Source organism: Rhincodon typus, chromosome 28 (assembly GCF_021869965.1).
Source record: "Rhincodon typus isolate 14 chromosome 28, sRhiTyp1.1, whole genome shotgun sequence".
Classification (NCBI taxonomy): Eukaryota; Metazoa; Chordata; class Chondrichthyes; order Orectolobiformes; family Rhincodontidae; genus Rhincodon; species Rhincodon typus.
In genome coordinates this window covers 40,309,382-40,323,683 of record NC_063359.1, presented here as the reverse complement: position 1 = coordinate 40,323,683, position 14,302 = coordinate 40,309,382, and the positions used below count along the sequence as shown (strand labels likewise).

At 47.7% G+C, this 14,302-nt stretch overlaps 2 protein-coding genes across 2 annotated transcripts in view; both read left to right on the top strand.

Moving 5' to 3' along the window:
• Positions 1-7,796, top strand: part of LOC109923868 (small nuclear RNA activating complex, polypeptide 4) — a 38,492-nt gene extending 30,696 nt beyond the window's left edge. The window contains exons 17-18 of the mRNA XM_048613417.1: positions 4,429-4,571; positions 7,433-7,796. Coding sequence (XP_048469374.1) covers positions 4,429-4,548 — 120 coding nt within the window. The 3' untranslated portion in view covers positions 4,549-4,571; positions 7,433-7,796. The remainder of the gene's footprint in view (positions 1-4,428; positions 4,572-7,432) is intronic.
• Positions 7,797-13,714: 5,918 nt separating this feature from the next.
• The window catches only part of LOC109925873 (caspase recruitment domain-containing protein 9-like), a 26,367-nt gene continuing 25,779 nt past the window's right edge, over positions 13,715-14,302 (top strand). The window contains exon 1 of the mRNA XM_048613416.1: positions 13,715-13,760. The gene's annotated coding sequence lies outside the window, so the exon portion shown is untranslated. The remainder of the gene's footprint in view (positions 13,761-14,302) is intronic.

Below are 14,302 nucleotides of genomic sequence, written 5' to 3'. Positions count from 1 at the left end.
GCATGAGGCGCCGCCGATACAGTCATCAATGTAACGGAGGAAGAGGTGGGGATTAGGGCCAGTGTAGCTTTGGAAGAGGGATTGTTCCACGTAACCTACAAAGAGGCAGGCATAGCTTGGGCCCATGCAGGTACCCATGGCCATCCCCTTTGTCTGTAGGAAGTGGGAGGAATTGAAAGAGAAGTTGTTAAGGGTGAGGATGAGTTCGGCTGAGCAGATGAGGGTGTCAGTGGAGGGGGACTGGTCGGGCCTGCAGGACAGGAAGAAGCTGAGGGCCTTTAGGCCATCAGTATGGGGAATGTAGGTGTATAGGGACTGGATGTCCATGGTAAAGATGAGGTGTTGGGGACCAGGGAATTGGAAGTTTTGGAAGAGGTGGAGGGCGTGGGTGGTGTCATGGATGTAGGTGGGGAGTTCCTGGACCAAGGGGGAGAACGTGGAGTCGAGATAAGTAGAGATAAGTTTGGTGGGACAGGAGCAGGCAGAGACAATGGGTCAACCAGGGCAGTCAGGTTTGTGGATTTTGGGAAGGAGATAGAAGCGGGTGGTGCGGGGTTGGGGATCGATGAGGTTGGAGGCTGTGGGTGGGAGGTCACCTGAAGTGATGAGGTTGTGGATGGTTTGGGAGATGATGTTTTGGTGGTCGGGGGTGGGGTCATGATCAAGGGGGCGGTAGGAGGAAGTGTTAGAGAGCTGGCGTCTGGCGTCTGGCCTCGGCGATGTAGAGGTCAGTTGTAGTATGGCGACACTTCCACCATCTGCAATCTGACCCCACCACCAAAGACATTTTTCCCTCCCCACCCTTATCTGCTTTCCAGAGGGACCACTCTATCCGTGACTCCCTTGTTCGCACCACACCCCTCCAGCCCCACCACACCCGGCACTTTTCCCTGCAACTGCAGGAAGTGCTACACCTCCCCCCTCACCCTCATCCCAGGCCCCAAGAAGACCTTCCACATCAAACAGATGTTCACCTGCACATCTGCTAATGTGGTATACTGCATCTGCTGTTCCCGTTGTGGCCTCCTCTACATCAGGGAAACCAAGCGGAGGCTGGGGGGCCGCTTTGCAGAACACCTATGCTCGGTTCGCACTAAACAACTGCACCTCCCAGTCGCGAACCATTTCAACTCCCCCTCCCATTCCTTTGACGACATGTCCATCCTGGGCCTCCTGCAGTGCCACAACGATGCCACCCGAAAGTTGCAGGAACAGCACCTCATGTTTTGCTTGGGAACCCTGCAGCCTAATGGTATCAATGTGGACTTCACAAGCTTCAAAATCTCCCCTCCCCCAGCCGCATCCCAAAACCGGCCCAGCTTGTCCCCGCCTCCCTAACCTGTCCTTCCTCCCACCTATCCCCTCCTCCCACCTCAAGCCCTACCCCCATCTCCTACCTACTAGCCTCATCCCGCCCCCTTGACCTGTCCGTCCTCCCTGGACTGACCTATCTCCTCCCTAACTCTGCACCTACACTCACCTTTACTGGCTCCATCCCCGCCTCTTTGACCTGTCTGTCTGCTCTCCACCTATCTTCTCCTTTATCCATCTTCTATCCGCCTCCCACCCCCCGACCCCCCCCCCCCTTTATTTCAGAACCCCCTTCCCCTCCCCCATTTCTGAAGAAGGGTCTAGGCCCGAAACGTCAGCTTTCCTGCTCCTCTGATGCTGCTTGGCCTGCTGTGTTCATCCAGCTCTACACCTTGTTATCGCAGCTATATAAAACCCTTGTTAGGCTGCATTTGGAGTATTGGAGTAGTTTTGGTCACTACATTATCAGAAGGACGTGGAAGCTTTAGAGAGAGTGCAGAGAAGGTTCACCGGGATGTTGCCCGGTCTCGAGGGCATTGGCTATGAGGAAAGGTTAAAAAGACTAGGATTGTTTTCACTGGAAAGATGGCAGCTGAGAGGAGACCTGATACAGGTCTACAAAATTGAGAGGCATAGATAGGGTGGATAGTCAGAGGCTTTTTCCCCAGGGTTGAAGTTTCAATTACAAGGGACCACAGGTTCAAGTTGAGAAGGGGGTAAGGTTTAAGGGAGATGTGCGAGGGAGGTTTTTCTGAGTGGCAGGAGCCTGGAACGTGCTGCCAGAGGAGATGGTGGAAGCAGGCACATTGGTGTCATTTAAGAGGCATCTGCATGGTTACATGAATAGGGAGGGAATGGAGATATGGACCAAATAGGTGCAGAAGGGTTTTTTTAAGTTTAATTAGGGCATGATGATCGGCACAGGCTTGGAGGGCTGAAGGGTCTGTACCTGTGCTGTACTTCTCTTTTGTTCGTTCTCCTTTTATCAAGAATCTAGCCACCTCTGCCTTAAAAGTATCCAAAGACACTGTTTCCACCGTCTTATGAGGAAGAGTTTCAAAGGGGAGTCCCTCACCCACTGAGAGAAGAAGAAAAAAGATTCACTTTTAATGGCAGTGGGTTTGATACATTGAGTAGGACAGTTAATGGTCAGCCACCATTGGTGGGACTGGAGTTACATATCAGTCCAGATTGGGTTAGGGCAGGAGATACCTTTTTTTTTTTTCTTGGGGTGAGGGCGCTGTGGCCTTCATGAGCCAGTTGAGGTTGTGAATGACAGTCCTACAGTTCTGGTCACTTTTCCAGTTGGTATTAAATAACCACACTGAGGTTTCAGCCCTCCATTTCCGGATAACCCAGTCAGTACAGTCTCTAAACCACCCAGGGTCAACACACGAGTCACCCCAACCAGTAATGAAGGGTTTATTTGTTTTATTTTTTTTCCCTGGGAGCTGGGAGTTGCTGCACCAAATAGTGCTCTGGCACTAGTGAAATGTTTACTGTAGGAAGGGTTAAATGTTCACATAGACGAGCCAGCCGGTAATCGAGGCAGACTGTCTGAATACAGGAAGTCCGTGCCTGTTTCTTTGTCATTGTTCAGTTTTTTATGGAAAAGGAAGTTGGGGTTAAAAACGTTAGTTGTGTGTTGAACAAGTGAGCAAAGCCCAGAGCAGAGTGAGTAGGGACTCCATGATCTCACTGATCCAGATGCTATCATTCAACTTTCATTGCTGCTGTGGCTGCGTACTGGGGACAGGGAGGCTTGGAAAGCAGAAATAACCAGCACGTGAGTTTGAATGGGGGGAGGGTGTTACAGAAATACATCAGTCAAAACGTGTAGTGATTGCTGGTCTCTGTCTGCGTCTGTCTTGCTCCCATCTGCTTTGCAACCAGCTTTTGTGCTGCAGGAATAACCATGGCAAGATGGCAGTGTAGTAGTAATGTCACCTGGTGCGTAATCCAGAGGACCGGGCTAATGCTCTGGAGATGTGGATTCAAAACCCACTATTGCAGATTGCTGGAAGTTAACAAAATCAGAAATTGCTGGAGAAACTCAGCAGGCCTGGCAGCATCCATGGGGGAAAAAAGCAGAGTTGACTTTTCAAGCCTGGTGACACTTCTTCAGAACTGATAGTATCTAGGGAAAAGTGGTATTTATGCTGAAGAAATAGTTAGTGGAGGAGTGGGGAAAGGGAGAAGGGAATGGATCTCCAACTGTTCACACACCTTCTGTCCATCCATGCCCCTATCCCCCTTGTCTTCATAAATACCACTTTTCCCCAGCTGCTGTCTGCTCTGACAAAGTTACCAGACTTGAAATGTAAAGTTTTTTTTTTTCCCCCAGGATGCTGCCAGGCCTGCTGAGTTTTGCCAGGTTTAGTTTCAGATCTCCAGCATTCAGAGTTCTTTGTTATATTTTGCTGGAAGTTAAATTAAGTTTATAAAAGTCTGGAATATAAATCTAGTCTTAGTGACAGTGACCATGAAAGCACTGTCAATTGTTGTAATGCCCAGGGAAGAAAATCTACTGCCGTTTCCTGATCTGGGTTACATGTGACTCCAGACTCAATGCCATGTCCTTGAAATGAACTGCCCTCTGAAATGGCCTGAACAGGTGACCAATGCTGGCCTTATCATCCCAAAACCAATTCATAGTTGGTTTGTCACATTGATTTGACATGTCGACTTCAAGGTCCAATTGTTTATGACTGTGTCTGTGGCTGAATGATCTAAACTTAAAGATTTTTAAAAATCCGAAATGAGGTTTTTGTCTGGTTTGCAGCTTCATTCTGCTAGGCACCCTGGTTTTGCCTAAAAGACATAAAGGGTTAAATTATGAGGGCACCGTCATCCACCCTGCCCTGCTATTTCGTTGCCTCTCCCTGCCTCCCCCATCTGCCTGTATCGCCCTGTCCAGTGGAGCATGAAGCGCTGTACCAGCCAGCACAGACTCCTGTGCCCAGCAAGTCCTATTGGAAAGTTGTGGGACCTGACTTGCAAGTGGTGCCCTCATGGTGGAGAAGCTGCCATCATTACCTGAGTGAAGAATGGCACCTTGGACAGGGGTTTGCATGTTGTTCGCTGCATTATAATTCTGTTGTTTTATCAATTTAACAGGAAACAGTGGAAGAGCAGCCTCCCTCAGAACAGCCCTCTGCCCCAGAACAAACTATTGCCCCCACAAGTGAAACAGAAGTGGTGTCCAGATGGAACCTCCGGCCAAGGAAAAAACGCTGAGTGATTGCCCTGGGGATGAAATGGTTAGCTGTCAGCAGAAATTACTAGTGACTGAGAATGAAAGTAGTTTCTGATGTTGCAACTTTTTTGTGGCTGCGTTTGTCATTGAGAAATAATCAGTATTAAATCATTATCTTAAAATAATACTTGTACTAGAGTCCAGGACTTGTGCTTCACTTTTGTCCCCTGATGCTTCACTTTTGTCCCCTTATGCTTCATAGTGAAGATATATTGGTGCAGGGTGACGTACACTTGGAAAAACTCTCAGGCACCAATGAGTGAGAATGGGGTAAATAAAGGACATGAGTTTCTAGATAGCCTTTCAGTCCTTGGAACATTCCAAAAATACTTTACAACCAGTGATGAGATTTATGAAGTGTAGTCTCTACAGTGTAGGGGTAAGTAGCAGGTAGTTGGCACGGAGCAAGCCCCTACAAACAGCTGTGACAGTTTAAAAGAAATGATTGTTTGGCCATGAAAGTGGTATTGGTTCAGGGAGAAATATTGGATAGGACACTGGACCCAGTTCCCTATCTCCAGCTCAAGGTAGTGACCAAAGGATCTAGTTGTGTCCTCTCAGGTGGACATTATAGCAGTAGAATTTAGCAGGTGAGGTCTTCACATGGCTGGTGTTGAGAAGCAGTGGCTCAGTAGTTAGCACTGCTGCCTCACAGCACCAGGGACCCAGGTTTGATTCCAGCCTTGGGCTGCTGTCTGTGCAAACTCCACACGTTCTCCCCGTGTCTGTGTGTGGGTTTCCTCCCACAGTCCAAAGATGTGCAGATTAGCTGGATTGACCATGTTAAATCGCCATAGTGTGCAGGGACCTGCACGCTAGGAAGGTTAGCCATGGGGAATGCAGGGTTACAGAAGTGGGGTGGGTTTGGATGGGGTGCTGTTCAGAGGATTGATGTGGATGCAATGGGCTGAATGGCCTGCTTTCCACACTGTAGGGATTCTATGAAGCTGAGGTTCTCTGTATCTCTGTGTGAGTTGTGTTGTAGAGGTGCAGAGAGAATCTAAGCCTGAGCAACTGTTGTACCCCAGTTAGCTCCTTATCTGAGAGCTGCAGAATAACAAATAGCAGGAGAAATCTCAGATTTAATTTTGTGCTAAATAGCCAAAAAGGCGCAAAGAAGCTAAGTGGACAAAGATCTGGGAAATGGAGTAAAATGTGATGTTGTCCATTTTGGCAAGAGGATTAAAAAAGCTTGCTATCGAAATAATAGAGATATCTTAGTGCACCTCTACAACACAACTCACACAGAGATACAGAGAACCTCAGCTTCATAGAATCCCTACAGTGTGGAAAGCAGGCCATTCAGCCCATTGCATCCACATCAATCCTCTGAACAGCACCCCATCCAAACCCACCCCACTTCTGTATTCAGGTATTGTAAGTAATTGGGATAGCTATTACACTGTTACTGTTTATTGTGAGGGGAAGTGAATACAAAAGAAGGGAGGTTATGGTTCAGTTACACAGCACTGGATCTGGAATACAGAGTACAGTTTTACCTACTCTGTGGTGTGTTGGAAACAGTTCAAGGGGTCGCACTAGGCGGGTTGAAAGGATGTTTCCTGTTGGGGAAGAATCTCAAACTAAGGGCTACTATTTAAAGATCAGGGGTTGCCCATTTGAGGCAGATGAGAATTTTTTTTCTCAGTGTAAGATTTAAGGGTGATGGTGGCAGAGACCAAAAGGAATGAGTGTAACGAGCCCTGGGTGTCATGGTGGAACAGTTGCTGAAGGTTGGCATGCGGGTGCAGCAGGCGGTGAGGAAAGGTAATGGCATGCTGGCCTTCATAGTGAGAGGGTTTGAGTATCGGAGTAAGGATGTCTTGCTGCAGTTACACAGGGCCTTGGTGAGGCCACACCTTGAGTATTGCGTGCAGTTTTGGCCCTCTACTCTGAGGAAGGACATTCTTGCTATTGAGGGAGTCCAGCGAAGGTTCACCAGACTGATTCCCAGGATGGCAGGACTGACATAGGGGGAAAATACTGGATCGACTGGGCTTGTACTCACTGGAATTTAGAAGAATGAGGGGGAATCTCGTAGAAACATAAAATCCTGATGGGACTGGGCAGGCTAGATGCAGGAAGAATGTTCCTGATGTTGGGGGAAGTCCAGAACAAGGGGTCACCATCGAAGAATAAGGGGTAAGCCATTCAGGACTGAGATGAGAAAGAACTTGTTGAAAGAACCTGTGGAATTCTCTCCCCCAGGGGACGTTATGTTAGATATATTCAAGAGAGAGCTGGACATGGCCCTTGCGGCTAAAGGGACCAAGAGATATGGGGAGAGGGTGGGGATGGGATACTGAGATTTCATGATCAACCTTGATCATACTGAATGGCAGTGCAGGCTCGAAGGGCCGAATGGCCTACTCCTGCACCCAGTTTCTATGTTTGTGTTTGAGTGGGGGGTCAGGCAGAACGGTCATGAGGAACAGAGAGCCCATCATTGTCTGGTTGGGCTATGGCCTCTTTCAGTGCTGTATATTTGATTGCCTGTACTGGCCAGTTTGCTGCTTCATTGACAGTGAATCTGCTGCACACCATCATCCTGTTCTCTACCCTCTTTATCCAACTACCTGATCTGTGCTACTGGAATCTCCTGGTTTACAGTTGGGAATGAGGATTGAGATTGGTCATTAGGCAGCACAGGAGGAGGAGTATCTATGGTCTGGGTGTTTGGAGGTTGCGGGGAGATGAAAGGTTTTGCAGACAGCTTCAGTAAGAGGAGGCTGCAGCAAAGCCAAGTCCTGAAGTGGTGTGGGCAGGGCGTAGCACTTTTGCCAGAGGAATGGGCCATTGAGTATTGGCCCTTGTGTACACTTTGTGATTCTGCCAATTGTAGTGATGTGTTCTTTTTAATTTCAGGAGAAGACCTCCCAGGTTTATGGATGGTTTCCCCTCACTGTGTTTGGAAACAAGAGCAGGATGGAGGACTGCTTCCCTCGATTGCTGAATCCAAATTGATCAACAGACACAGCGTACAAACAACTGGAGGAAGGGGATTCACTAATTACTTTTAATGTTCTCAATGTTTTAGTCATGAGGAATGGACTGTTAGTGTTTTCTGGAGTTAAATTTTGAGGTGCAGTAAATAATGCTGTTCAGAAAGGTAGTGACAAAACTGCACATCATCACTATCATCTCCCTGGGCCCTCTTTAATTGAATTTGTTCTCATTGCTGTAGCACAACATATTATGTTTTATTAAAAGTTATTTTATTAATTACAAATGGTTTGTGTTGACCCTGTGGGGAGGCTGGGAAGGAGTGAATGGGACTCTGCTGTATGTGGAAGGGAGTTAACAGCAGGGCATTTGCGGTCAAGTATGGTATAGGTGTGGAGCGTTCTCCACGATCATGTTTCAGGAATGACCTCTTCACCAGTAACCACAGCCTCTGCTCTTTAGCTACTCTCTCTCTCCCCCTGCCCACTACCACCACCTGCCTGCACCTCCCGCGAGTGGCAGCGGTTCTTCCAGAGTTCACGCATGGATCCCATTCTCATATGGCAGCTCTTGATGTTGAATGCCAGCAGGCTGTTCAGCAAAGACAGCATCACAGGACCAGCTCACCCCCCCAACTCCCATTTCCATCTCCATTCACTATGCAGCAGGACCCTGAAGATTGGAATCTAGAACTGATAGAGTTTCCTTCTTTGCCGTTGTTACTATTTGCCAAACAACCAGAGAACTCCAGATGATTCCAACACCCTCATCAGAGTCTGCTGGCAGAATCTGTCTCTGTCATGCTGTCAAGTTCTGAATGAGATGGTAATCTCACTAAATCAGCCACTTCCTCTCATAAAGTTGCCTGTTTCTGTTTTTAGACCAGACCGTAACAGTAAGCATTGTAGCTACAAGAGCAGGTCAGAAGCTGGGAATACTGCAGCGAGTAACTCGCCTTCTGACTCCTCAAAGCCTGCCCACCTTCTACAAGTGCGATGGAATACTCCCCACTTGCCTGGATAAGTGCAGCTCCAATAACACTCAAGAAACTTGACACTATCCAGGAACAAAGCAGCCTGCTTGATTGGCCACCAATACATCACCTTCAGTGTTCATTCCCTCTGCCAGCACAAACCATTCAGCAACAGTATGTACTTCTACAAGATGCGCTGCAAAAACTCACCAAAGCTCCTCAGACAGCACCTCCCAAACCCACAACCACTTCCACCCAGAAGGACAAGGGCAGCAGACACATGGGAGCGCCACCCGCTGCAAGTTTCCTGCCGAGCCACTCACCATCCTGAAATTTATCGCCATCCCTTCAGAGTCGCTGGGTCAAAACCCTGGAATACCCTCCCTGAGGGCATTGTGACAGTTCAAGAAGGCAGCTCACCCCCACCTTTTCAATGACACCTAGGGACAGCCAACAAATGCTGATGCCACCCACGTCCGTTGAAAAAATTTTCTCAAAACTCTGGAGCTGCCATGTGTGTGAAATAAAAGTTTAGATATTGCTCTAACAAAGGGTCATTGGGACTCAATGTGAACTCAGCAGCTGCTGCTAAACCTGCAGAGTTTCTCGAGTGCTTTCTACGTTTCGGCTGTTGTGTTGGTATTTTGCATTTTTTTTCCCTTGACGTGATCCCACTCCCGGTTCTGAGCAAGTGTCTGTTAATCTGTGTATATTTGTATGTGTGTGTACCTGTGAGATCAGGCAGGAGCTGTTGGTGTGACAAACTGAGCCCTATTTCCCCTGCTGACAAACTGGCTGACATAAATGAGACTTCAACTGATTCAATTTTGCCCCAACTGCTCCCTTCACATCAGAGCAGACCACCTCCTCCTTCCCCCCCAGCTACTTAGTGTACTGATTGTGTGTCACGAGCTTCAGAATCCCTGAAGATAGAGCTGTTTATAAGGCAATGGGTTCAGTAAGGAAAGGGTTAAGATGAATGTCATGAAGCTCAAGTCTAGATAAATAATCTGAACTGAAATGAAGAAGTGAAGTGTAAGCTTCATTATCTGTAATCTTAACAATCACCATCGAAAACTTTGAAAAAGAAAAAAGACAACCAAGCTGAAACCAAAACTCCTGTGACTTGTTAAACTAAAATTAAAACTTGCCCTATGCTGTCCACTCCCAGGACAGGGTTAGCATGGGGTTAGATACAGAGTAAAGCTCCCTCTATATTGTCCCACACACTCCCACGACAGATTTCAACACCCGAGGTGGAAAAAGCTCAAGCCTAATTTGTGTGGATGTGGGTGAGATTGTAATTGCCATTGGAAAATGATCAATTTTCCTTCCACATTCCACCCTGCTCTCACCTTCACCTGGTCTATCTCTGACTTCTCTCTTCCCTTCAACATCTCTGTCCATTTCTGGAGATAGACTGGCAACCAATATCCACCATAAACTGACTTAACTCCCAAAGCTACTTGGACTATATGTTCTTACACCCTGCTTCCTGTAAAGACTTTATTCCATTCTCCCAGTTCCCCAGTCTCTGTCACCTCCAACTTAGACAAGGGACCTCCCAAATGTACCCTTTCTTCCTCCACTGACTATTCCCCAGCACTGTTGTCGAAAGGGTATGACCCATCTCCTGCACTTCTGCCCTCACCCCTTTTCTTCCCTCCCACAACAGCAATAGGGTTTTCCTTATCCTTACTGATCATCCCACCAGCATCCACATCCAGAGGATCATTAGGTGCCATTTCTGCCACCTCCAGCAAGATGCCACCACCAGACACATACTCCCCTCCCCTCTCTTGTCTGCCTTCTGCCGGAACCGTTCCCTCTGGGACACCCTGGTCCACACTTCTTTCGCCCCCACAGCACCTTTCCCTGTAACCAGTGAAGGAGCAACACCTGCCCATTTATCTCCTCCCTCCCCAGTATCCAAGGGCCCAAACATACCTTCCAGGTGAAGCAACACTTCACCTGCACTTCCAAGAATCTAGTCTACTGCATTCGCTGCTCACAATGTGGTCTCCCCTACACTGGGGAAACGAAGCATAGACTGGGTGACCGCTTTACAGAACATCTACGTTCTGCTCACAAAATAGACCCTGAGCTTCCAGTTGCCTGCCACTTTACCATACCACCCTGTTCCCTGGCCAACTTGTCTGTCTCTGGCTTACTGCAGTGTTCCAGCGAAGCTCAGTGCAAGCTGGAAGAACAACACCTCATTTTCCATTTGGGAACCCTGCAACTTCAGGACTCGATACTGAATTCAATAATTTTAGGGCCTGAGCACCTTCCATGTCCTTTACCCCAGCCCCCACACACCAGGCCTTGTTATCACATGGGCTGCTTTCAGTACAGCTAACCCTTTTTCAACTACTCATTAGGCCTATTATCAGCTTTTCTTTTCCCCCAGCTTACCATCAACCATCCCTTCATCTGCCTTTCTCTCTCTCTCTTGGCTCTTTTTGTTCACTCATGGGATGTGGGTATCATTAGCTGGCCCAGAATTTGTTGCCCATCTATCTGCTTGCACTTTCCCTCTGCCCATCAGCATATATACCACCTTTCCCCAGAGACTATCAGTTCTGAAGATGGGCCACCTGGCTTGAAACGTTAACTCTGTTTCTTTCTCTGCAGGCTGATCGATTGATTTGATTAATTGTCACATATACCTAAGTACAGTGAAAAGCTTTGTTTGCGAGCAGTAAAGGCAGATCATAGTAAGCAAGGACATCCAGATCATAGGGTGAAAAAAAAACTTGGATAGAGTAAGGCATACAGGTTACACTGCACAGGATGTGTGCTAGGCATGATCAACATTAACAAGATCAGCATTATCTGAAGTTTGAATGTCCATTCATCAGTCTAATAACGGTAGGGAAGAAGCTGTTCCTGAACCTGCTGGTGCGTGTGTTCAGGCTTCTGTATCTTCTGCCTGGCAGAAGAGAGCATTACCAGGGTGGGATGGGGGAGTTTGATGATGTTGGCCTTTCCGTGGCAGTGAGTAAATGGAGTCCATGGATGGAAGGTTGGCTTCTGTGATGGTCTGGGCTGTGCACACCACCTTCTGTAGTTTCCTACAGCCCTGGGCAGAGCAGTTGCCATACCAGGCCGATATGCACCTGGACAGTATGCTTTCAATAGTGCATCTGTAAAAGTTGGTGAGGGACCTTGTAGACATGCCAAATTTCCTGAGCTGCCTGAGGAGAAGAGATGATGTTGTGCATTCTTGACCATTGCATCTACTTGGGAAGTTCAGCACAGGTTGTCAGTTATCATCATTCCTAAAAACTTGATGCTCTCAAACCTCTCAACCTCAGTTCCTTTGATGTAGATGGGGGCGCATTCTCCTCCTTTCTTTCTGAAGTCAACGATCAGTTCTTTAGTTTTGCCAACATTGAGGGAGAAGTTGTTCTCATTGCACCACATCACCAAGCCCTCTATCTCCTTTCTGTATTCTGACTCTCTTTGTTTGATATCCGTCCTACCACAGTGGTGTTGTCAGCAAATTTGTAGATGGCATTTGTTTAGAACTTGGCTACACAGTCGCGAGTATACAGGGAGTACAGTAGACAGCTGAGAACGCATCCTTGGGGGACTGAAGTATTGATTGTTATCGTGGAGGAAGTGCAGTTGTCTATCTTCACTGATTGGGGTCTGTGGGTCAGAAAGCTGAGGATCCAGTTGCAGAGATGCTGCCAGACCCATTGAGTTTATCCAGCAATTTCTCTTTTTGTTATAAATGCAGGTGTTGGACTGTGAGGTGAGGATGTGTTAAACATTTAGCCAGACCAGAATGTTCCTGACAGTCCTGTTCTAAAGCCAGTTTACTGGAGGGGGTGGTGGGCGGCTGTCACCCCATGACCAAAGGATCCAATTCAGAGCTTTTCTCTCAGACCACCAGCAAAACAGCCCACCCTGTCCCCCAGCATCCTGCCTACCCTCCCACCACACCCGCAGTGGTCTCGGACTAGCTTCCCTGGCATTCTGAGATATGGAAACGTGAGCATTCTGCAGCACTGTGATGAACAGACCAACATGGGGATAATGTTTGTGCTCCAATAAAACTTTCTTCTTTACATTTAAAATGTATCTTAAACAGTGCTTTATTGCTCACTAATAGAGTTACTTCTCTTTCCTTCTTAATGTTGACAATTGCTTAAATAAATTGCACACTTTACTCAGTGTTGACACATTTCTGTTATATTGATCACTTCCATCTAGAAAGACGATGGTAGCAGACACATGGGAACACCAGCCCCCTGCAAGACTACCCCCCCCAGCCCCCCCAAGCCACTCACCATCCTGACTTGGAAATATATCACATTCCTTCAGTGGCACTGGGGTCAAAATCCTGGAATTCCGTCCCTAATGGTATTGTGGGTCAACCCACAGCACAAGGACTGCAGAGGTTCAAGAAGGCAGCTCACACCCACCTTCTCAAGGGGCAACTAGGGACGGGGCAGTAAATGCTGGGCCCAGCCAGCAACACCCACACCCTGGAAATGAATGAAGAAAGTTCAGAGCAGGGCTTTGAGCCACAGTGAGACCTACCCTTTCCCATCTCTCGTGGATTCGCTGAGGCAGCTGACCAGCTCCTGTAGCTGGGTAGTGATCCTGGCTAAAGCCTCTCCATGGGCAGCTACTGGAAAGATTTCTGCTGCCATTCAGCCCAAGCAGGCTGGGGGTAGCCCCAATTGGTTCTGAGGCCAAGAGTCAATCCCAGTGAGAGAACCGAGTCAACATTTCAACAAGTGGCTTGAGCTGTGGCCAATGGTTGTTCTGGAACGAGTATTGAGGCACTTGAAATGCAAATTAACAAGATACAATCTCAGAGCGATTTGAGTCAGTGTAACTTGTCTGTGAGCCGGGAGGGCTGGGTTCAAGGCTCAGCTGCTTCAGAGGTGTGTGATAATATTTCTGCACAGGTTGAATAAATCTGTAGCCAGCTCAGGAAATTTGCCACCTTTGTAGCCAAAACCAGTTTTTGGTTATCACCAAATTAAACCACTGCATTACCATGCCACCACCTTATTGTATATCAACAGCAGCTTCAGGGAGCTGGTCCAGGCCACGCACAATGGGCTGAATAGCCTTGCTCAAAACCTTCCAATTAATGTACACGTGAATGACAGTAAGTGGGTGAGACATTGTGTCTCGTGTTTTGTCAAGCCACCCCACCCACATTATCCAAACTCTCAAATTCATTGAAACTTCCTCTTTCTGCAGCGTTGCTGGTGTATCAGTGTGCTGCATGTTTCTGGCAGACTTCGAGCGGAGGTGAGTATTAACATTAATTGTTGCTAAAGTCTTCCCTTGTAGGAGGTGTGCTGGGGCTGAGAGCCCACTGTCTAAGACTCTGATGAGAGGGCGGGGGTTTGGTGGAATGGGAGTGTTGGAGGGGGAGAAGGTTTAATTGTTTGAAAAGTGACTATTAATGACATGACTCTCCCCACTTCCTTCGCCACATCCAAAAAACACAGAATTTCTCTCACCTTCCACCTCATGAAGGTGTAAAGACAGCAAAAGGTAAACAGAGAGATCAAGGCAGCATTTCTGGGAATTTACATTATTTTTGGACCTTTCATGCAAATGTTTGATTTCTGTTCTTTTCAAAGATTTTTATTTAAACCACAGTTCCCACACACACTGACTCTCACTGGGGTACAGTCCCACACACACTGACTCTCACTGGGGTACGGTTCCCACACACACACTGACTCTCACTGGGGTACAGTCCCACACACACTGACTCTCACTCGGGTACGGTTCCCACACACACACTGACTCTCACTGGGGTACAGCTCCCACACACACTGACT